Below are 25,053 nucleotides of genomic sequence, written 5' to 3'. Positions count from 1 at the left end.
CATGCCGCTGACACATTAAGCCTGCTTATATTCACAGCAGCTCCAGCAAAAATCTCCAGCCACCATCCGCAGATAATTTATGATGGGATGTTGTCAAAGAGATAAGCTCCCAGTTTGCAAGTATACCTCCCATGATTCCCTCATCCTGACATAAATATCACCCTCCCATGGAATTCCTGTAGCGTGTTCTTAAATCTCTATAGTTTTGCCATGTTATGGGGCCAGTGATAAGGCTTCATGGTGCTCAATCGCCTCCACAACAGAAATGTATGTGTTGCTTATCGGAAAGATCTTGCTTGCCTTAGTGTGCGGACTTGTTTAGCAAAGCTTACAAGAGTCCCATTATTTTTCCATCGCATATCATTTAGAAATGTTACTGTTCTCAATGGGTTGTGAATCATTTACAAATGCTGATGGCTTAAATTGCACATCACATTCCCTTTTATATCGGACATTCTCTGTGCCCTGAAACCCCTCTGATAAGCTAAAAACGTTTCTTACAATGGAGCAGCGAAGACCTCTCACGCTCATGGAATTAGTCCGATGAAGTACTACATGGTCAGCCATTCATTTGATTAGCCTGTAATATTTTTTTATTGCATTATCAACTTCTTTCTCGCTTTAAACGCAATAATATTGGGCTAATTAACACATTGTAACAAATTCAAAAGACAGTGTGGCATAGACAAGTAAAACACTGTTTACAAAATGTATTGGGTAGGAACTCTGTACATAAGAGCTTGCAATCTGTAAGGAATATGGAGTAAATGCAGGATGCCAAGGGTGTAAGCAGATCTAGGTATAACAGATGGCGGAAGTGCCACAAGATCAGTTGGAGGTGCTTTGTATCTCTTCAGATAAACTTATGCTAGGCGAACAATCAGTGTAGGAGAAAGACAAATGAAATGAGGTGTGGGGAAGAATTAAGAGGACCTTTCACCAGTTTGAACATGCTAAACTGGCCTTATAATGGATTAGTGGCTGCAGGGCCTCTAAGTTTAGGTTATAATTCATGATTAGTCTATTTGGGCCTTACCAGAGATTTTTCACTGTGGGCATGTACTTCTTCCCCTCCATGACATTGACCAGTCATAAGCAGGCAGCAACATACTTTAGAAATAGAACACACTCAAACAATATCTTGCACGCTTTCTCCTGTGTAAGACATGTAATGACAGTGTGGCACCCCTGCGGGTCCAGTCGCCGCAGAGGTACTGCATCTCCGCCAGAGGTGTGGTACCCCACTCTCGGGTACGGAGGGAGCACTACCTGGGACCCACATCCAACACCACATCACTCCAGTGCGGAAGGACGAGATTGCTCCTGAGGGAGAGCACAGTCCCTGTCCCTGTCTGGAGGAGGAAGTAGTTTTGGGGAGCACATAAGGAAGGACTGAAGGTAGAGGGGACCACATAGAGTGACAGTTAGTGACGTGGGTCACATGACAGAGTATAAAAAGACAGGTAGAAAGATCTAGAAAGTCAGTTAGCCAGTCAGAGCAGTTGGTGACAGGAGTCTGTCACAGGGAGTGAAGAGAGAAGGGGTCCAAGGAGCAAGAGCGCAGTGAGTGAGGACTGTTGAGGAGTGGGGTCCAGTCAGTGGGGCCCAGTAAGAGAAAGAACGAGAGGAGCGAGGGAGTCAGAGAGAAGGGCTCCAGAGACAGAGAAAGAATCTTAGGGGCACGGGAAGTGCAGAGTCCACCCGTGCGCCCGAGTTTACGCAGACAGTGAAGGGATCAGGTCGCAGTAGGGGGCCCCAGACTAGTGGAGGACTGCAGGACTCAGCTAGCATACCGAAGGTTGCGGTATCTCTAAGTGCCGTAGCCAAAACCACACACATTCGCTGAAAAGGTGGCCATATAGGACCAAGGGGACAGAGAGGATGTTGCCTGACAAGGCCCGGGGCCACTGGCTCGGGACACTGTGTGTGAGGCGCAGGGCAGGAGGGCGAGAGCCAGCGCAGAGAGACGACCCAGGAAGGTATACAAGAAGGGGGTCCCGATCAAGTGCACCCAAGTTATCTGAGAGTTGGTGGATCACTTCCCCGGAGGACACAGGACTCGGTGGGCTGTTATAACATGGCTAGCAGTTGTAACCTGCAGCACCATAAAAACTGTGAGTAAAAACTTGAAGACTGCACCCCGCTGTGTCCTAGACTTAATTGCTTCGTCACCTGCCTTGCACTACACCACCAACATCAAAAATTCCTATTTAACTGCCCTGAGGCCTAGCTATACCCGTGGAGAGCTGAACTATCTCTGCTGCATCACCAACGGCCCCAGTGGATCTGAACAGCAGCGGCGACCACCTATAGCCGCATACCACGGGTGGCATCACAAAACTTTATCCCCAAAACTTTTTTCCCCTCTTTTCTTTATTCATTGACCTCCATGGGCCTCGGACCGGGTCACGCCACCGTGACTACCCGAATAGAACCGACCGGCCCTGCTTCCGAGTACCTCACAGCCCCAGGGGGCACGTCAACAGCCTAATCTCACTGGTCTCCCTGCAGAACGGTGTGTGGTTACGAAGTCCTGGGAGCAGATCTTCATCAACTCACGGCAGCCAATATGGTGGTGGGGTCAGTACAACAGAGCTGACAGCACTGAGAGAGAAGAGCTCTGTTATACTGCCACTCCCATCACACTGACTGCTGTGATATGAAAGCTGAAAGGTGTTTGTAATCACACTCATATCTGCTCTACTTGCAGCACTTTGAAATCTCACTCAGCTCTGCAGTGATATCACTGAAAAGAACAGACAATCTGTTATTACAAGTCTCACACAGGAGAAAGCCTGTTCTAAGCTATTGGGGGGGGGTGTTCTTTTTTACACGGAATGTTGCTACCTGCTTATAATTAGTCAACCTCATGCAGGGGTTGAAGTACACTCCCCCCAGAGAGAAGTTCTGATAATGCCCAGTGTGGTTTATTACAAATTATAACGTAACTTACAAGCTGATGTCTCCGCAATGGAGAGAAGAAATTAAAAAATAAAAACTATGTTTTACTCATCTCTGCAGGCACTATTCCTTAATGTGGCTATTTTACCATGCTAAAATGGTTGGAGGTTATCTTTAAGAGAAATATTTACTTCCTAGAGGTGAACAGAGAAATTTTCATTAGCTGAATGGAGAATGAATGAAGTGGTATCTGTTAATTAGAACACATACGTAGAACAAGGTAAAATTTAAATAGAGTTTATAGGTTAAAGTGGAAAATTATTTATAATTTTTTTTGTGGTGAGTTGAAGGACTGATAGAAGAGTGGCATCACATTTTGCTAGATATCGCATTTTAAGCACTTACCGACGTCTGCTTTACTTACACAACAGTTTTGCACACGTGTATGGAGCGGGCTTGAAAACTGAGCCTGCACTTTAAACGGCAGGTGCTGATCGCTTCTATTTAACCACTTAAATGTCACTGTCAGTTTGACAGCTGCCTTTATTTTGTGCGGTCCAGTTCTTGCAATCATTTCTAGTGCCCATCTGTAAGAAGATCATGGGGTTCCAGACGGAGGCCTAGTGATAACCCAGATTACTCTTTTTTTTGTACGTCTATGAAGCCCTTTAGGAGATCTCCTACACAGGGGTGCTTTGCAGTGTATCCTACAAACAATCACAGGTTCATGTCCCAGAGAGAGACTAAATAAAAATGAAAAGTATTAAAAAAAAAATAAAAACTTGACAGTTTGAATCGCTCCTGTTTTCCCAATACAAAAATAAAGGAATAAAAAAAAATATTTGGTGCCTTCACATCCGCAAAAGTTCTATCTATAAAATTATTTAACTGTAGGTTAAACCCTGTAAAGAACAAAAAAAAAAAAAAACAAACCTCAAAATTCCATTTTTTTTTTGTTTCCTCCACCTCACCCCAAAAAATGCAATTGAAGGCTGTCAAACATATGTACCCCAAAATGGTATCAATAAAATTGACAGCTCCCCACCCTAGAGCCAAGCCCTAACACAGCTACAGCCAGGGCTGCGGAGTCGGAGTCGAGGAGTCTGAGCCGGAGCCCTTTTTGGTGGAGTTGGAGTCGGTATAAAATGGGCCCACTCCGACTCCTAAAATATATAATAAATTGGGTACAGTAATTCAATGCAGTTTGTGGGGAATATTTTTTCATAAGAATTTGGGAAAGTTATGAAATGTCCTATAAATGTCTGTCCTATTCCTGATCTAAGGGTCTAGACTTTTAGAGGAGATGAATCTGTGCTACAGTAAATTTATCTCTTAAACATGAGCCATGCATGAGGGAGTAGGGAGTTGGTGTCATGGAAATTGAGGAGTCGGAGTTGGAGGTTTGGCTTACTGATTCCGCAGCCCTGGTTATAAAAATTACGGCATAAAAAGAAAAGGAATTTTTAAACAGTATACAAATTTGGCATCACTGGAATCATACTGACCTGAATAACAATGTTGCCAGTTCTATTTTGTCCAACATGGAAAGTTACGAAACTGCTAATCACTCTCGGTATTTTTCTTCCTTCCTGTAAAAACAAATTGCATACAATTGGCTTCCAAACACCTGATTTTCCCCAGCAAATTTGCCTAACCTTCAGCTGCATTGATATCAGAATGTACTCATTTGGAGTACAGATGATGGCTGTGAAAGGATCAGCTCAGCATCGGTGTCTCACTATCTCTAGGGGTAAGCCTGCTGCTGGAGATTGTTCTGATGACCACAACAGTCAAGAGGAGGAGAGGCGTGCTGACTCTTTCACTGCCATCATCTGTACTTCAATAGAGAACTGTCTAATATCAGTGCAGCTAAAAGCAGGCAAATAGACTGGGGAAAAGCAGGGGTATGGAAGCCACTTATGTGCACATTTTTTTACAGGAATGAAGACCAATAACTCCCATACCTTGCTGGACAAAATTATTTACTTACTCTTTAATTAAACTCTTTTGGCCATATGATATAGGTAAAGGGTGCCGATCACCAATTTGGGGCGGCCATTTTTATTTTATATGAGTGGTCAGCTCCATACTGGTGATGGTCTTAAATATAAGTTAGTATAAAAAATGCTGATAAGTGCTGCTAATGCCTCACGAAAGAGTACAACTGTATACCAAAGTCTGTTCTGAATTTTTGGTTTGTGAGATGCCAGCATGCAGACCAGAATCTCTCAACACACTGTGGCTGCTATGAAATCTCGCTCTTCCAGATCTAGGCATACTTTACTAAGCTGTTAAAGAACAGTAACATCATTGCAGTGGTTACTTTCGATAAGTTCAGTAAAGTACGCTGGACCTAGTACAAAGAGCAAGATCTCTGCTGCAGAGTATTGTGGGATTCTGCTCTGCATGTTGGGATCTGGCAGTGGGAACCTGAGTTTGGTGAACAGTCAGGCCTTTTCAGGGGGACAAGTGGGAGGGTTGGGGGTATTAGGAGCACTTTTAACACTAACTTAAAATTATTAAAATCAGCAGTCTGTTGCTGACCACTCATTTAATAAGACATTTCTGTTGTGGTAAATGCTCCCAAAATCAATAAGGTCCAAGATTTGGGGTGGGCTTTCCCAGCGCAAAAAAGCAAACCAGGACCAAGTATTGTTGAGTCACACACCACTCACTCTACACAATACTTGGTCCTGGTTTAAATTTTTGCTCTGTGGAAGCCCAGCCCTAATCCTTGACCTTTGTATTTACCTGAAATGTTAGGGTTTTCCCATACTTACAGTAGTGTAATTTGTTGATATGAGATATTCTGAATAAATCCTAATTAAGCATCTCCATGTGCCTTTTGGTGTGCAGTTCCTTCCTTCCATTCATTGCGGACATACTCAGTGGTTGGCTGCAAAGGAATTCGCACCCTATACAAATTTATACTGTCCATTAAGGGTGTGCCGCCTACACTATTGATTATCGTTAGGATAGGTCACCAAGATCTGGTGGGGGTGTGAAACCCGGGCACAACTCTCAATCAGCAATTTCCGATGTTGGTGTAGGCAGAAGTGCTCAATAGCGCATGTGCATTAACCAGCTGCAGCCACTATTCCATTTACTGTGCTGTGTAGCTCCGCAACTGATCACTTCTGGTCAGCACAGAAACACCTGATTAGTGGGAGTGCTGGGTGTTGCACCCCCAGCAATCAAATATTGATGACCTATACTAAAAATAGGCATTGAATCTAAAAGTCCTAGACAACCCCTTTAATTATAGAGAATCCCATATGATACAAAAAAGCCGACTGCTTGTCCTCGTATGCCCCTGTTGGAGTACACAATTGTCCTGGCACTGTCTAAAAAGGTCGCAAAATAGCAGGAAAGATGCCTATGCTTCTGTTTGTCGTATGTGCACTGTGTGCATCAGTTGAAGACAGCACAGACTTAACACCCATTAGGTAAGACGGTGAATATCTCCATGTACTGATAAGTGGCGGTTGCTATCTATGCAGTGTAAGAGTTATGGTGTCTATGGTGCAATGATCTATTTCTAGGGAGAAGGATAATGAATTTCCAGGGAGAAGCATGAGTAGACAGGCACTAGAAAATGCCCATTCTGCTCTCTTACTTTGACACCTTTTGTTCCATTTCAATGCATTGTGCCAAGTTACCTGAGTGGCTTTACCTAATAACTCAAGCAAATGGCACAGAATCACCATTATTCTTCGAGCTGGCTCTGCTTGAACTGTAAGTGAGTAAAATACTTCATTCCTTTCCTCAGCTATTTTGGATTTTTGTTTGGAGCTCTATCTATTCTGTCTTTTCTTTGAGGGATCGATGTTCTCATGCCAGGATTCTAAGAGTCAGGCTGGAAAGATAGGACACGTGTTCCAAGTTCTTTGTAGCTACATTGTCCTTGCTTGTAATAGTACTGTACATTTCACTGCTCGAATAAGCACTTTTCAAAGAAGTATGATGCAACCAAGTCAACAATCATAAACTTCATTACGAAACTTAAGATTTGTAGTGAAAGCACAGGTGTAATACCATGTTCACAGCTTTATTATCTGACCCACAAATTCAATCCATTGTAAAGTGATATGGCTCTCAATCTTCTGAGATTGGACTTTTTGGTGTGAAAACTAAATGTGTTTATGCCAATTACCTGTATTTACATTGTTCTTTTTTTAATTGTTTAAAGGGGTTTTCCCACAAACAAAAGTTAACTTTAATCAATAGATCTTGGAATAATAATAACTTCCACAATTGGATGTGTTTAAATAAAATGTTCCTGTGCTGAGATAATCTTATAAATGTGCCCCTGCTGTGTACTGTGTAATGGCTGTGTCTGACCGTACAGGGACATGGTCTGATCATATCACATCTCCTGGGCAGAGGAGGATGCAGAAGAGTATACAGACATTACAGCAGGGGATCACAGCTGATTCTTTCTTTCTTTGAAGTAAAACATTGTTTAAAAACAGGCAGTGAAATGTTTTACCTCACAGAAAGAATCAGCTGTGATCCCATACTGTAATGCCTGTATACTCTTTTGTTTAAATGTCCACTGCCCACCCTACTGTTTCTCAGAATAGTGTGGTTAGTCTGACAAACCGCAGGGTGGGCAGTGGACATTTAGCCTACTGGGTATTTGCTCATTTTGTTTTTATCTTTGGTTCTGTCGGTTAGTGACCATGATGTGAATGTGTACCTACACATTTCACTTATACCAAGAGCCGTGCCGGCCGAGTTCTTTGGTTACGCAGGGAAGCGTACCGGCTTCACTGCGCATTGCTAGGGAGGCAGAACGTTGGTTGTGTACATGTGAGATTTGCAAAGAACCGGTGTCGACACTGCTCTAGCGAATCCTGTCACTCTTGGGCACAGGGGCATGATAACATGATGAGTGGGAAGATTAGTCCTGGAATATCAGCTCCTGCATGACCAGTCACCTACTAATTAGCATATTGCAAGCCCAGTTCTAAAATAGATTTTAATGAGATTCAAATATCTATAAGCCACAAAAACTGGTTTGTTAGAACGTTCATAAAGGGTTCAGTAAAGACCTGGTGGTGGTTTGCAGGGGCCTGGGGAAGATGACGCGTTCCCTTTAAAACCCCGAATAGCCCTATTTTTTTCCCAGCATCCCTTAGTATGTGACTACAAATCGCCATTTCCATTAATATCTACTGCAAATTTGACCCGGCTTTCAATTTTATACCAAGTCTGGTACCTGAATCAGAACCGTTCTCATCCCAAACTCTGGAAATCTACTTTAATAATATTTTTCAGAGAAAAGTTAACCCTAGCATAATATCCACTTAATCCCTTCAGCTTCCTGTATGTCTCTAATTATAAGGGTTACATCTAATGTAAGAGTATTATGAAGGCATCTCCTAAATTCTGCTTTAATGGGTTCATTAGAATTCTCCGCTACATTCTACAAATGTGTCCACAACAGCTGCTATATGTTTAGTTTTCAAGAGGATTATGTGTTGACTAGATCCGACTCTGTCCTATTGACCTACTGTATATTCTTAAAAATGTATTGGGTTATATAGCCGTCAAGATTAATTCTATATAACATATGAAATCTTCTGAGAATTGGAGGCTTTAACTTGCAATTATTCATTTAACATACACTTCGATGATTGAACAAGGTTCTTGTCTTTTTTATATACAAATCAAAATTTTGTAAGGGTTCATTACAGCGGTAGGAAGAGGTTACCTCTGAAAGGGAATCTGCCACCCCCTCAGACCGCGAATATGGGCATACAGGTGATAGCAATGTGAATCTATACTTGCTTGTATGGCCCATATTAGCAGTCTGGTTGCTGTGTAATAGCTTTTTTTATTAAACTGCTCGTCACAGGGCTCTGTGATGTGCAGGGGAGGTGGTGTGAGTATGGAAATAGGGCTAGTAGGCGGGCATTTCTTGACATCCGGGGGACACGAAGCTTGGCAGAAATGATTTAATAAAAAAGCTATTACATGGAAATCAGACCGCTAATATGGACCATACAGGTAAATATAGATTCACATTTCTATCACCTGTATGCCCATATTGGCGATCTAAAAGTCCCAGCGAGTGACAGATTCCCTTTAAACCTAAGAGTTATTTTATTTTACTCACTTATATAGCGCCATTAATTCCACAGCGCTTTACAGACATTATCATCACTGTCCCCATTGGGGCTCACAATCTACATTCAGGAATGCCTAAGAAACAGGCATTCCTCACATGTATTAAAGCTGTCAAACAGTCACAAATCATGAGCACAGTGTGATTAAAACAGAACACCCGAGCACGCTGAAGATGCTCGGAAAACACCCGAGCATGCTCGTAAATCTCGAGTAACGAGCATGCTCTATCATCACTAGTGAGAATGTCTGAACAAAATACCCATTTAAGGAGCTGTGTGCACTATACTTCAAAAGTATGGAGAGGCAGTGCCTCCAAAGTGACTTGTCTTGTGGTGTGTTCCTAGTAAGCACTGGTTAGTAAATGCTAAAAGTGGTCCAAAAAAGGACACCCAGTGAACCAGTAATAGGATCATGGGCATCCAAGGGTCACTAATGTGCATGTAATAGATATACGTGGTAGGAGGGGGGGGAATGAGACGCTCCATTAATTTCAGTTAATCATATTGTATAGTATGCTAGAACTGATTAACACAGTGGAAAAAAATCCTCGAGCCTTCACCATACGAGCTGTATGTATATGCATGGTGGTGGTATATAGGCTGTAAGCGACTCTTAACCTGTTCGTCGTCAGTGGCCATGATGATGCAGAATATGACGATACAACTTGGAGTTGTCTCTTATCAAAACAGTTTCCAAATTCCAAACTATATTGGAAAAATTGATTAACAACAGCTAAAAGAAAAGTGTCCACAAGAAGCGTGATTTCAATCCTGCATTAGGATCTTCATGAGATTAAAACAAACGCCCCGATTCACAAGTGTTTTCAACAGATTTCTGGCATAAAATGCTTTGAAAAGTCACAAAATGTTTGTGCAATGGGAAGTTGAGCAAACAATTTTGAGACTTTAGGCGGGATCCATTAAGGAGGTCGGAGCATAGACCGTGTGTACAAACGCCTGGCAAATTCTTCAAAAGCTACGTCAAGTGCTAAGATGCGCCTAATTTACTAAGTCTTACTGAATTAGGCACATCTTACTCTTCCACGCCTTTCATGAAGACTAGAATCCAAAATTCCAGTCTTAATGAAAAAAAAAGTTTTACCTGATGAGAATTTTAGTCCATGATTGAAAGTGTTTGTTGTGAACACATCATTGCGCTTATTTTTTGTAATTTTTTTCCAATATAGTTTGGAATTTGAAATAGAGTAATCTTTTGATAAAAGACTAAATCATTGAGGAATAGTTTGCAGAGCATGACAAATAGTTGAATCAATGGAGGCCTCGTCTCATCACTTAGGACTGCTGCTAAGGTCTTGGTGCCAGATACCACAGGACACCTTCACAGGGGGGTCAGGACACCTTCACAGGGGGGTCAGGACACCTTCACAGGGGGGTCAGGACGCAGAAAGTACCTACAGTATGTAATGTGCAGTGGGTGGCTTTAATGTTATGGCTGATCAATGTGTATCTATAATCTGTATATAGTAATAACATTTCTATTCTAAGAACTCCTATGGTGATTCTTTATTACAAAGTATTAATAATGGAAAAAAAAATAAGTTAGTTCCTCAAGCGATGAAGCTGGCAATAGAGCAAAGTCTTACAGAGAAGCTTTTGACGCGGCTGGGGTTTTATGCTTAGGATGCTACATATTGATCTACATTTCTCTGTCTTGATAACTGGCTCCTATCTGTGTGTAGTTAAGTACAGGGATATTGAAATGATGGATTAATAATGAATAATATCTTGCTGCACTCTGTATATTTCATGACACACATGGATACTAATTCTTATTGATCACACAAAGTGATTTGATTATTACATACTGACATTTTTTCTTTTTTTACAGCGTCCACCTGTACTTTCTATTTCCCAGTCTTGAAGAAGGAGGATTGGCTACTTATCGCACAGCTATTGTTCAAAATCAACATCTTGCTATGTTGGCGAAGGTAAGAAAAGCTTAAAGCGATGTTATCTCTTACAAAGAATATCCTTTTAAACTCTGAGCTTTCTCTGCCAGCCTTCCCTATTGCTTTCCTTCTGCTCTCCATATTCCATTATGTGCTCTGTATAACAGCTGCTACCTCATTGTAACATTCAACACTATTTACTCTTGATATGCAGCATTTCACCGTCCTGGATATTTAATATCCCCAGTTTCTGTTTAGAAATAGATTAATCTGCATTACATTGGAGATGCTTTCTCCTAAACTAATGTAGCAAAGGAATTATAAACCTAAGCACCACAGATGCTAAAGTAAGAAAATGTTGCCCATTCAATTGATCGTACGAAACAATGCCAGTCAAAAGTTTGGACACACCAATTCATGCAGAGGTTTTCCTTTTTCCTATTGTAATGTGCACATTATAGATTCAGACTTACGGCAGCAAAACCTTAACGGACCACCCATGGAAACAAGGAGTAAAGAAACATGAGTGAAACAAACCAGAATATCTGTTAAGCATTAGTTTTCTTGAAGTCCCCCCTTTTTACTCTGATGATAACTTTACATCCTTAGTAGGGTTGAGCGAGTATGTTCTGTTCTGAGTATGCTCAGCCGAGCTCCGAGTATTTATAGCTGCTCGGTGATGAGGTTAAGTCGCTCCAGTGTGCATGATTTGCAACTGTTTGACAGCTTTATTACATGGGAGGAATGTGTAAGAAATGGACATTCCTCACATGTAATAAAACTGTCAAACAGTCGCAAATCATGCACACGGCAGCGATTCAACCATATCACCGAGCAGCTATAAATACTCTGAGCTCGGCCGAGCATACTCGGCGAAAGGGTTAATAGAACATACTCGCTCAACACGAATCCTTAGCATTCTGTCAAGCAACTTCATTATATAGACACTTGAAATGGCTTTACGACTGTCTTGAAGGAGTTCCCAGAGCTGCATAGTCCTTCCATAGCCTGGAGGTGCATGTTTGGGTCGCTGTTCTGTTGCATTACAAATGATGGTTCCACTAAGTGCCAACCAGATGGGATGGCAGGTGGTTGTAGAATGTTGTGGTAGCCATGCTGGGTAAGTGTGTCTTGAATTTAGAACAAATCCTTAACCGTGTCAGCAGCAAGCACTCCCACACCATCACACCTTCCCCTCTATGCTTCACATTGGGAATCACACACGTAGAAACCTTTCGGTCACCCTTTCTGCGTCTCACAAATACATGGCTGTTGGTATTCGAAATCAAATATTGATTCATGAGATAACAGTACAGATTCCGCTCATCTTTCTGTTTTTGTGTTTCTTGGCACAAAACAAGTTTCTTGTTTGCGGTCTTCAATAGTATCTTCTTTGCAGCAATTCAATAATCCCTCGGTTGAACTTGGACATTTGTCTGTAACCGGATAGTCACAGTCTCCTCTGATGTTGAGAAGTATCTGTTGCTTGATGTCTGTGCTTTATTTATGAAGGTTATTATCTGAGGCTGGTAAATGATGAAGTTATCCTCTGCAGCCGAGGTAATACTTGATCTTGCTCTTTTGCGGTGGTCCTCATAGCGATGGTTGGATTTCATGACTGCAATGGAGGATAATTTTGAGGTTCTAGCAATTTTCCGAATTGACTGTTCTTAAAGTAATGATGGACTTTCTTGTCATATACTGGCTTAGACCAGATGTGTAGTAGGGCTAAGCACTATATGGAACTGTGTACCAACATGAACTCTGCAAAACACACCTCATGGTCACACTTTCTGAAGGCCACATATACCACTATTTTAACTTTTGATAGGACATTCCTGTTCATTGGAGGCCATTCCTGATGATTACCTGACAAAGCTGCTTGATAGGTGTGTAAAGCTGTCATCAGAGTAAAACGAGGATATTTTGTGGAATCTAAGGTGTAACACACATTCTGGTATGTTTCACGTATGTTTCTTTACTCCTTATTTCCATATGTTACTTCATGCTTTTGCAGTCTTCAGTTTGAATCTACAATGCTCATTCCAATAACAAGGAAAACTATGAAAAGGTGTTTTGAAAACTTTTTATTTTTTTATTTTTTTTTTGCACATGTAGAAAACTAAGCCGTCTTTGATTGGTGGCTGCTGGTAGCCACTTACCCATGTGGATACCATCATAAGCAATTGTTAAGCTCGATCAAAGTACATTATTTCTTAATAAACACTATTTATTGTTGTAGCACATTCCACTCGTCGATACAACTCTCATCATACATGTTTGCTTCCCTTTATCCAGATTTCCAGCGTTCTCACCCCAAAAGGACTTTGCCACAAAACAGGTGTGTACAGATGGTGACTCTTGGTAAGCCCCTGTACACACCTATCTTCTGTTTGGAAGTGATGGTCAGTCTTTTGATATTTGTATATATAGGCTCTCTGACTGAGCACTCCACCCCTCAACCTCTGGCGGTTTTAATCACAGTGGGATCCTACTTCCCCATATAAATGTAGGCTTCAGCCTAAGAGAGGATTCACATTAGATAGTTTCCCAGCAGAGAGAATCGCCTTATTGTGGCTGCCGGGTACACATGAATTGGCCAGTTGAGCCAGCTTAATGATGTTAGGCAGCAGAGATCCACTGTCAATCATCATGACATCGGCAGTCACGCGCCGCCGATAGAGCAGAATGGAAGAGACGAAGCAGCTCTGTTGACATGATGTCATGGCAGGAGAATCGCCGGCAGGAGCAGTCTGTGACCGCTCTGAGCCTACAGAATCATCGGGTAGAACAGGCAGGTAGTTAGCAACTACCGTATTTTTGGAGGAAAGTGGGGGGTGCGTCTTATAGTCCGAATCTATTATTTAAATATATATATTATACATATATGGCTGATGGGTGGTTTGGGGGGAGCGGCGGAGGAGCGGTTCACAGGAGGCAGCAGCCGCCTGCTGCAGCCTACACTGTCCCCGCTGCTAAAACAAAAAAATGAATATTCATTGTCATTAATAACGGGCACAGTGTCAGCAGCAGCGGCGGCTCCTGCCACTGCTCTGCAACCACGCGTGCCCACTATTAAGGAGGCTCAGAGAGGTCCTCACTTGCATGCCACGGCGCAATCTCCCTGTAGCGCAGCCGCTCTGTGCGGTATGGCACTGGTCTCAGTCTCCCGCTATCGTGGCCCTTCCTGCTGGCGCAGCCGCGACATGGAGCTCAGGATCCAGGGCTCAGCCAGCAGCTCCGCCCAGCTCTGCGCTTTCCGGTGATAACTGCGGGAAGGTGGGTGCTGGGAAACGTCTAGTGAGCTGGGAAAAGACGGGGAGGAGGCTGCAGGCTATTAGGGGTGGATGTGAAGAGGCTTGGCTGCAGCATACAAGGCAGGTGTGTGTCCTGTATGCTGCACACAGCTGATACCATGTTGTGTGACTGGAGGCACAGCACATCATATTAACACTTTAATGTTTCATAATTTTCACCACCTGGCTGGTTATCTGCAGCCATCCTGCCATAGGCCAGTCCTGCTGTTCTGTAGGTGGCATCTTCTGCATGGACCACAGCTAGAAGCCATTCACTGTTCTCTGGTCATCAATAGTTTATTTAGAAATAATCAGCCCCATTGTCAAACACCAGTGCCACTCTCACTGGGCTGATGTATTGTGTATGGACTCACTACTGATGTGCGAGTACACCGGTGTCAGTATGACGTCTACATGAGCATTTTGTGCACTGCATGGCTGCAACATATACTGCTGCGCTCTACAGGTTTTATCACTGATCACTTCTGGTCCAATCTCCAATGGAGCTCACAATCTAATTCCCCTATCCCCCTAGAATGCCGACCAAAGTAAACGATGCGCATTGAGCGATCTACACCCCCAGCTTGCTCAGTGCTCATAGGCTGCTCAGCAGTGTGTATGATCTACACAGCATAATATTTTTTGCTGCACAAAAAATAATTTCACAGATCAATGAGCGTTTTTGCTTTTTACATGGCAAGGTAATCTTGAAATGAGAATTAACGTATGAAAGTTGCCATGCATACAAGGATAAGGGATGAGGGGGGCCATGCATACCAGGATGGGGATGGGGGCCACATATACCAGGATGGGGGATATTAGTACAGAATTGGGGGACATTACCCCTATAACAGTGTCAGCATCAGACCCTCTCCCCCTTAACAGGGCATCATGACCACATTTTTTGCTTAATTTTTTTTTTCTAAAAACCTAGGTGCGTCTTATAGTCCGAAAAATACGGTGCATATAGTTATAGGTTGAAAAAAGAACTAGCTCCATGAAGTTCAACCTTTTCTCCACGAATTATACATTTTTTTCACTAAATTAACTATAACTCACACTGAGGAAATCATCAAGCCCTTTTTTAAAAGCTGTTATAGCGTTTGCCATTACTACTTGTGGTAGGGCATTCCACAGTCTGACGGCTCTAACTGTAAAGAACCCTTTCCTGTTTAGGTGCCAGAATCTCCTTTCTTCCACCCATAATGAGTGCCCCCTGGTCCTTAGTATGGTCTTTGTAAGGAATAAGTCATGTGCCAGTCCTTTGTATTGACCACACGAGTGTGTGTGTGTGTATATGTATATATATATATATGTATGTATGTATGTATGTATGTATGTATGTATGTATGTATGTATGTATGTATGTATGTATATAATCAATGATGTCTCCTCTGAGACGTTTTTTTTTCTAAGCTAAACAAGCCCAACTTTTTCAACCTCTCATCATATGAGAGGTCTCCCATCCCTTTTAATAATCTAGTTGCCCTCCTTTGAACTGACTGTAACTTCTGAATATCCTTTTTCAAATGTGAAACCCAAAACTGGAACCCATATTCTAGATGTGGCCTCACGAGTGACTTATAGAGGGGTAACACTACATTGGGATCACAGCATTTTCTCTTTTTATACACCATAAAATCTTGTTTGCTTTCGCAGTTGCTGCTTGACATTCAGTACTGCTGCTCAGCTTACTTGTAACCTTACTTTCCTATAAGTTCTTACTTGTAACCTTACTTTCCTATAAGTTCTTGCCTTCCTAGAAGTTCTTGCCTTCCTAGAAGTTCTGGCCTTCCTAGAAGTTCTGGCCTTCCTAGAAGTTCTTGGCCTTCCTAGAAGTTCTTGGCCTTCCTAGAAGTTCTTGGCCTTCCTAGAAGTTCTTGGCCTTCCTAGAAGTTCTTGGCCTTCCTAGAAGTTCTTGGCCTTCCTAGAAGTTCTTGGCCTTCCTAGAAGTTCTTGGCCTTCCTAGAAGTTCTTAGCCTTCCTATAAGTTCTTAGCCCCATACAAAAGATAAGCAAATTCCTGGATAACTCCTTCAATCAGCTTGTTGTTGCCATGGGAAGTTGTGTCCAGCTAGCCATTTCTCCTACTACAAGTAGAGACTAGTTTCAAAGTACTATCAAGATCTACCCTACTGTAGAAATCAAGCTGCTGTATTCGTATTCTCTTTTTTTCGATTGAGTCTTGTTATTGCAGTAGTTGTTTATTTCACAGTAAATTGCCTTTAAGTCTATTTTTTTTTTAAACTGATATTTATTTCTCTATCTTTGGAACTGTGTCGACTGATCTAAAAGCTTTTTATAGCACATCACTGCTTTGGCCTCAGGTTAACCTGGTAATAAAATCAGTTCGGCATTCAAGAGCTGACAGATCAGATACATGATGCACTTATAATGTAGGTTCATTTTATTTTCTGATTGTGTCTCTTTGGAAATGGGACATTTTTAGTAATACACACGCAAGCCTTATGCGAGTGCTGCCTGTCAATGGGCTACCAGCTGCTGTAGAAGCATTACATGCCGGTGTCCCGACTAATCCAATATACTAATATCTTCAACATCACCATGATTCTTTCCCAGTGGATGTTAATAAATATTTGTATCAAAGGTTTTGCATACACTAGTGTCATGGCTTCTGCTCTTACCACAGCCATCCTCATTACGACAGATAACTTGAACGAAAATGCACCCAAAAACAGGTGTATTTCAGATTAGACTCATTTTTAGACTACCAGAAAGAATAGTATTTTGCAACATGCTTAACACTGTTTCTGAAAACTCAAAAGTGGTCCTGGCTTAGGTGTGTCCAAGTTTTCAACATATCTATGACTAGTTTTTGGCAAAACATGGCTCAAAAAACTGACACACAAATTATACCACTTCCAAACGTGTAAGGTTTGACATGGTCAACATAATTTACCATTTACACTGGACAAGTATCCAACTAAAATAAGTTATTTACATACCTCTGGACAAATATCACAATATCACTAAACAAAAATCTGTTATGCTTGAATATTTTTTTTTTTCTTACAGGGGTTGACCGAGCTTTCTGTATAATTTGTGTGTATCTAGAATATAACATTCTGCATGGTGTCCTAGATATCATGCCTAGTCATATGAGCAGCTCTCTCCTGATTCTAGAGGAGCTGTTCACTCCCCGAATAGAGTTTCCCTGTCTGGTAGAGACTAGTTGGTGATGTCACAACAGACCCCACCCCCAGTACTGCCAGACCCTCCCCCTCCTCCTGCTCCAGCCTCCCATGCAGTTCACAGTTCAATGCAGCAGGGGAATGACTCAGCTGATTGGACAAACCAGGAAGGAAAAGACTTCTACATAGGTGAGTATAATGTGCTGTGTGCATCCCTCCCTCCTTCCATTTATCCCTCCCTCCTTCCATTTATCCCTCCCTCCTTCCTTTTATCCCTCCCTCCTTCCATTTATCCCTCCCTCTCTCGTCCATTCATCCCTCTCTCGTCCATTCATCCCTCTCTCGTCCATTCATCCCTCTCTCGTCCATTCATCCCTCTCTCGTCCATTCATCCCTCCCTCGTCCCTCCCTCCTTCTCCCTCGTCCCTCCCTCCTTCTCCCTCTTCCGTCCGTCCCTCCTTCTCCCTCTTCCGTCCGTCCCTCCTTCTCCCTCTTCCGTCCGTCCCTCCTTCTCCCTCGTCCGTCCCTCCCTCCCTCGTCCGTCCGTCCCTCCCTCCCTCCCTCGTCCGTCCCTCCCTCCCTCCCTCGTCCGTCCCTCCCTCCCTCCCTCGTCCGTCCCTCCCTCGTCCGTCCCTCCCTCCCTCGTCCGTCCCTCCCTCCCTCCCTCGTCCGTCCCTCCCTCGTCCCTCCCTCCCTCGTCCGTCCCTCCCTCGTCCCTCCCTCCCTCCCTCGTCCCTCCCTCCCTCGTCCGTCCCTCCCTCCCTCGTCCGTCCCTCCCTCCCTCGTCCGTCCCTCCCTCCCTCCCTCGTCCCTCCCTCCCTCCCTCGTCCGTCCCTCCCTCCCTCCCTCGTCCGTCCCTCCCTCCCTCCCTCGTCCGTCCCTCCCTCTCTCCCTCGTCCGTCCCTCCCTCTCTCCCTCGTCCGTCCCTCCCTCTCTCCCTCGTCCGTCCCTCCCTCTCTCCCTCGTCCGTCCCTCCCTCTCTCCCTCGTCCGTCCCTCCCTCTCTCCCTCGTCCGTCCCTCCCTCTCTCCCTCGTCCGTCCCTCCCTCTCTCCCTCGTCCGTCCCTCCCTCCCTCCCTCGTCCGTCCCTCCCTCGTCCGTCCGTCCCTCCCTCCCTCCCTCGTCCGTCCGTCCCTCCCTCCCTCCCTCGTCCGTCCGTCCCTCCCTCGTCCCTCCCTCCCTCGTCCCTCCCTCCCTCCCTCCCTCGTCCCTCCCTCCCTCCCTCCCTCGTCCCTCCCTCCCTCCCTCCCTCGTCCCTCCCTCCCTCGTCCCTCCCTCGTCCCTCCCTCCCTCGTCCCTCCCTCCCTCGTCCCTCCCTCCCTCGTCCGTCCCTCCCTCCCTCGTCCGTCCCTCCCTCCCTCGTCCGTCCCTTCCTCCCTCCCTCGTCTGTCCCTTCCTCCCTCCCTCGTCCGTCCCTTCCTCCCTCCCTCGTCCGTCCCTTCCTCCCTCCCTCGTCCGTCCCTTCCTCCCTCCCTCGTCCGTCCCTTCCTCACTCCCTCGTCCGTCCCTTCCTCCCTCCCTCCCTCGTCCGTCCCTTCCTCCCTCCCTCCCTCGTCCGTCCCTTCCTCCCTCCCTCGTCCGTCCCTTCCTCCCTCCCTCGTCCGTCCCTTCCTCCCTCCCTCGTCCGTCCCTTCCTCCCTCCCTCGTCCGTCCCTTCCTCCCTCCCTCGTCCGTCCCTTCCTCCCTCCCTCGTCCGTCCCTTCCTCCCTCCCTCGTCCGTCCCTTCCTCCCTCCCTCGTCCGTCCCTTCCTCCCTCCCTCGTCCGTCCGTCCCTTCCTCCCTCCCTCCCTCGTCCGTCCCTTCCTCCCTCCCTCGTCCGTCCGTCCGTCCCTCCCTCCCTCCCTCGTCCCTCCCTTCCTCGTCCGTCCCTCCGTCCCTCCCTCCCTCGTCCGTCCCTCCCTAGTCCCTTCCTCCCTCGTCCGTCCGTCCCTCCCACCCTCCCTATAGGTATAGGTACGTCCAAGGTCATGTCCCTGCCTTTGATGAGGGCTCTGACGCTGAGCCCACATCTTTCCCTGCACATGACAACTGATTTGATCAGCTGTCATGTGCCTCTAACCAGTTAAATGCTACTGTCAATCCCTGACAGCGGCATTTAACACGCACCATCTGGAAGCGCGTCACAAGTCCCACCCTTCGGCGCCCCTGTCACGTAATCTCTGGGCACGGATGTGTTGTGAGGACAGCCATGGATCTGCAGAAGATCTCTGTGCCTGTCTTGAATCTCCTATGAACGTTGGCCCATGGCCGGCGTTCATAAGAGATCGTGATTTCTGCTATACTTAGCAATGCTGAAGCACTGCTATATATAGCACAGGCGATCGGATGATCGCAGCTTCTAGTCTCCTAAGGGAACTATTGAAGCAAGTAAAAAAATAAATAATTTATTAAAATTTATTATTTAATTTTATTGAAAAAACACAAAAGTTCAAATCACCCCCCTTTTGCCCCATTCAAAATAAAACAATAAAAAATACACACATTTGGTATCGCTGCGTTCAGAAATCTATCAAAATATAAAGTAAATGAATCTGATCAGTAAATGACGTAACAAGAAAAAAATTGAAACTCCAGAATTACGTTTCTTTGGCCCCACAACATTTCAGTAAAATGCAATAACAGGAGATCAAAACATCGTATCTACCCCAAAATTGTATCAATAAAAATGGTAGCTCAGTGCGCAAAAAATAAGCTGTCACCCAGATCCCAAAAAATGGAGACACTGTGGGTCTCGGAAAATGGCGACATAGGCAAAAAAAAAATTTTCATGCAGATTTTTTTTCACCACTAAAATAAAAAAGAACCTACACGTTTGTTATTGCATACTCGTACTGACCTGAGGAATCATATATTGCCAAGTCACTTTTAGCATTTAGTGAAAATGGTAAATAAGACACCCAAAAAACAATTGTGGAATTGCACTTTTTTTGCAGTTTCACCACACTTGGAATTTTTTTCCCGTTTTCCAGTACGCTATATGGTAAGATCAATGGTATCATTCAAAAGTACAACTTGACCCGCAAAAAAACTAGCTTTCATGCTGCTATATTGACAGAAAAATAAAAAGTTATGGCTCTGGGAAGAAAGAGCAAAAAACAAAAGCACAAAAACTGAAAATCGCAAGGTGGTAAAGAGGTTAAAAAAAAAAAGTGAGCTGTGTCTATAGCCGTGCTTGCACACCTGTATGGCTGAAAGTTGACGGCTTATAAAACGTGGCGGGTTCCCTTTAATTGATCACATTGAGTTCTTATGAATCAGTCAGGTTTCCCTTTAAATTAATATAAAGAAAAACAAACAAACCGGTGATAAATGTATAATTACTGGACCTCTGACTGCTGGGACCTGTGAATAAATCCCTATTGAGCATGTGCGACTATTGCTCCATTACCTATATAGCGTTACACATGCTTACAAACTCTTTATGAACACACGGGACTTCAGGTCCCCCATTCTTGAGATCGGTTGGGTTCTCACCAGCAGAATCCCAATAATCCTACAGATATTCGTCATATGGGCAGCACGGTGGCTCAGTGGTTAGCACTGCAGCCTTACAGCACTGGGGCCCTGGGTTCAAATCCCACCAAGGACAACATCTGCAAGGAGTGTGTATGTTCTCCCCGTGTTTGTGTGGGTTTCCTCCGGGTTCTCCGGTTTCCTCCCACATTTCAAAGACATACTGATAGGGAATCTAGATTGTGAGCCCCAATTGGAAAAGTGCCGATAATAATGTCTGTAAATTGTCTGAATTTTAAAGTACTGCGGAATATGTTGGCACTATATAAATAAAAAGATTATTATTATTAATTATTATTATTATGGATAGGTGATTAGTGTTTATCAGACAACGCCTTTGAAGGTTGTGAGAACAGATACTTACATTTCCCACTCTTGCATGGTTTTCTTCTGGTCAGCATGGATACTTTATATTGTCGGTGCCGACAGTATAAGTATTTGAAGAACACATTAATGCCGCACTGTTTACAGGGGCGCTCGTTGGGTAACATCACTTATGGGAAGAATATTTCATCTGAACCATGTTAATGATAATTACTGCACATTTCTAATTCGGAATCTTGTGTCATTTCACTTTTCCTAGGGGTCTTTACGAATCTGAAAAGCTCCTTTTATGACATAAAAGAAACAGGTGTATGCCACTAAAGTTTGTAAGCAGAGAATACTCTGATTAAAATTCAGATTGGTAGCTCACACCCCTAATCTCTCAGTAGAGTAATAATATAGAATTTGATACTGTGAACTCTACATAGAAAAACAAAAAGCATCTGCACTCACGCATTAGACAGCATTCAATTACAGGGCTCCACTTGCCATCTCTACACCTTCCCAATGCTACACAAGTCTTTAGCTCACAAATAACAGCTGCTCATAACAGGTTACGGTATTGACAAGTGTTTTTACCTTTTCCTTCAAAAGGTCAAACTGTAACTTCACAAAACGGCAAAAAAAACGTAAATGCACACAATTTTCTAAAGTACTCTAATTTGATGGAAGCATGTGTGCGCACCCTGAAAAGTAAACACCTACGCTTAAAAAAAAGCTTTTGTGACCTTCTCTCAAATCTAAAGCAAATAACTTGAGAAAATGCACTTAAGTCTTTGGGAATTTAGGGTCAAAAATATATTAATTGTCTGTTTTTCACTAATGTGGTTGCAGTTCATTGTAGAGATCATCCATTGGACTTTTAGTCTTACTGGCCCCGCTATAAAATATTTAGCGCTAAAGACTTGCTGCATTTTTCTAATGGTTGTAAGTGAACTTTCAGTAAAGTTCACTTCCATTGTGCTTTATGAACTCTTACACCTCCTACATTACAATTTTAATGTTCTCGGAATTTAGAATGTAAAATGTAAAGGTGTGTTGAGAAAGAAGCTATGTCAAGGTTTTCTTATTTTGTTCCATAAAATTATGCTTATACCTGTATATATAGTTACATAGGTTTAAAAATAAAGGCCTAGGTCCATCAATTTCCACCTTTCTCCACCATTTATACATTTTTTTGTCACTAAATTAACTGTAACCCACAATCTTATGTGTACAGAGGAAATCATCCAGCCCTTTTTTAAAAGCTGTTATAGTGTCGGCCATCATTACCTCTTGTGGTCGGCAATCCACAGTCTGACTGCGCTAACTGTAAAGAACCCTTTACTATTTAGCTGCCAGAATCACCTTTCTTCCACCCGTAATGAGTGCTTCCTGGTCCTTAGTATGGTCTTCGGAAGGAATAAGTCATGTGCCATATTTATTGTATTGACCATACGTGTATTTCTACATATAAATGAGATCTCCTCTAAGATGTCTTTTTTATAAGCGAAACAAGCCCAACTTTTCCAACCTCTCAGCAATCCCCGCATGTTTTGTGGCTGACGCAAACAACTCACTCGAGCACCCGCGATACTCTGTGCATACCTGAGCACCTTCGGGTATGCTTAAGTAATGAGCACTTGCGCTCATCCATAGATTGTATCTCTCTTATTGAATATTACATTGAAACTTAGCATATTATGGTCGCTGTTTCCCAAATGCTCCCGGACCTGTAGATCTGAAATTGTATCTGGTCTATTTGACAGCACCAGATCCAGCAGATTACCTCCCCTGGTTGCTTCATCTACCAGCTGAGAGAGGTCATTGTCCTGAATTGTGAATAAGAACTTGCAGCTTTTAGCACAGATGGAAGATTCTATGTCCTATTGAATGTCTGGATAGTTAAAATCCTCCATAATAAGGACCCTATTATTACTTGCTGCCTTTTTAATTTGTTCCAGCATTTTATCCTCTACCTGATCAGCTATGTTAGGAGGCTTGTAACAAACTCCAATTAGCAGTTTTCTATTATGGGCATCCCCATGTACGTTTACCCACGCTGACTCTGCAGCTTCCCCCAATGTCGTCATTGAGCACAGGTTTTAAGTTGGATTTAATGAAAATACACACCCGTCCACCTTTTCTATCTTTCCTGTCCTTTTTAAATGTAGTGTATGCCTCTACGTTTGTCACCGGCTTTCATCCAGGTAGGTTTCTTTAATGCCCACAACATTGTATTCTGTGACCGACATAAGAGTCTCCAGTTTGTTCATTTTGTTTGCAAGACTTCTTACATTTGCCAGCAGACATTTAATACTATTATCGCATTTATTACTCCTACTCACCTCCCTACTTTCCTTGCGTATCCCAGCCCCTCCCTAAATCCTTATTAACCCCTGCTGTGTCACTCTGTGTACTCTATCTATCCCCTTATTTGCACAACTGCTCTCCCTCACCCAGATCCTAGTTTAAAAGCTCCTCCATCCATCTTATTCAACAGCTTCTTAAAGGAATCTGTCAGCAGGTTTTCCCTATGTAATCTGAGGTAAGCATGAGGTAGGGGCTGAGATACAGATTTCAGGCATGTGTCCCTTATCAGGCTGTGTGCTACTGTTTCCATACCATAAATGTTTTATCACCAGGAGATTATCACTGCCCAGACTAGCTCCCTCATGCCAACTGATCTGACCACTCCCCCTCTTCTGATAAGCAGCTCACTGTCAGTAGACAGTTTACACAGAAATCTGAAGTGGGGGCGGGGTTAGCTTTCTGAGCTATGTTACATCTTAAAACTCTGATTATTTCACAACTGCGGCACCCAGTAAGCTAAGAGGTACATTGTTGGAATCCGTGTCTCTCTTCCTACGTTATGCAGCTTTCGAATGCGGTACGAGGGGAGTTTGTTAAAGATTTCTCCTGACCCACTTCCTGTGGACTGAGAGCAATGAAACTTGGCACAGTTATTAGTCCTTCTCTACATAGGTGCCACCTAGGGACACACACTTCTCCCATCTCTTTAAGCAACTGTAAACACCTCGCTTGTAGAAGTCAATAGGTTGCTCCAAAAGCCATGTTGTGACTTCGGAAATCTGAGTCTCATTATCTGGAAAATGTTTGCCCTTCAAAAATAACTTCATTTTTGGAAAGAGGTGGCAGTGCGAGGTTGGGTGAATAAGGGGGATGCGGTAGAATTTCCAAGCCACAGGAGCATGCTTCCATTTGGGCAACATGTGAGTTGTGAACTGGCGCTTTGTCTTGCAGAAGGCGGACACCTTTGGTGAGCATGCCACGTCTCTTGGTTTTGGTGGCCTCCCGCAGTTTCCGCAGCAGTGAAGCATAGTATTCCCCAGTGATCATGGTACCCTTTGCTAGGAAATACATCAATACTACTCTGTACTGGTCCCAAAATACTGTGTGCACAACCTTGCCTGCCAAGGGTTGGACACGTGCCTTCTTTGGAGGCGGTGAGTCATGATGCTTCCATTGCATCGACTGGACTTTAGTCTCAGAATCATAGTGATGGACGCAGCTTTCTTCCTGTGTGATCAGTCTGTTGGGAAAAGTCCTCCTGGTTTCCATGGCACATCGTCAACAGAGCCTGAGAGCATTCAACTCGTTCCAGCTTCTGGAAAGGTGTGAGCGGCCGGGGAACCCAGCGAGCGGATACCTTATGCATGTGAAGATGGTCTTGGATGATTTTTTCCACGGACCCCACATTAATCTTGACATTTTGAGCTAGGTGGCAAATGGTTACGTGGCGATTTTCCAAAATGGTGACCTCCACTTGCTGGATGGTGTGTTCATCAATAGCAGAGTGGGGTTGCCCTGGAATTGGAGCTGTTTGC

At 43.7% G+C, this 25,053-nt stretch overlaps 1 protein-coding gene across 2 annotated transcripts in view; it reads left to right on the top strand.

Annotated features, from left to right (window-relative positions):
• The window catches only part of DROSHA (drosha ribonuclease III), a 303,644-nt gene that overhangs the window by 205,820 nt on the left and 72,771 nt on the right, over window positions 1–25,053 (top strand). For both annotated transcript variants that reach the window (XM_073678641.1, XM_073678640.1), the window contains exon 21: window positions 10,882–10,981. In XM_073678641.1, coding sequence (XP_073534742.1) covers window positions 10,882–10,981 — 100 coding nt within the window. The remainder of the gene's footprint in view (window positions 1–10,881; window positions 10,982–25,053) is intronic.

The sequence above is a fragment of the Phyllobates terribilis genome, unplaced genomic scaffold (assembly GCF_046119375.1).
Source record: "Phyllobates terribilis strain yellow unplaced genomic scaffold, ASM4611937v1 Scaffold_4__5_contigs__length_816908805, whole genome shotgun sequence".
In the NCBI taxonomy this organism is placed as follows: domain Eukaryota; kingdom Metazoa; phylum Chordata; class Amphibia; order Anura; family Dendrobatidae; genus Phyllobates; species Phyllobates terribilis.
This window is presented reverse-complemented; position numbering and strand designations above follow the sequence as displayed.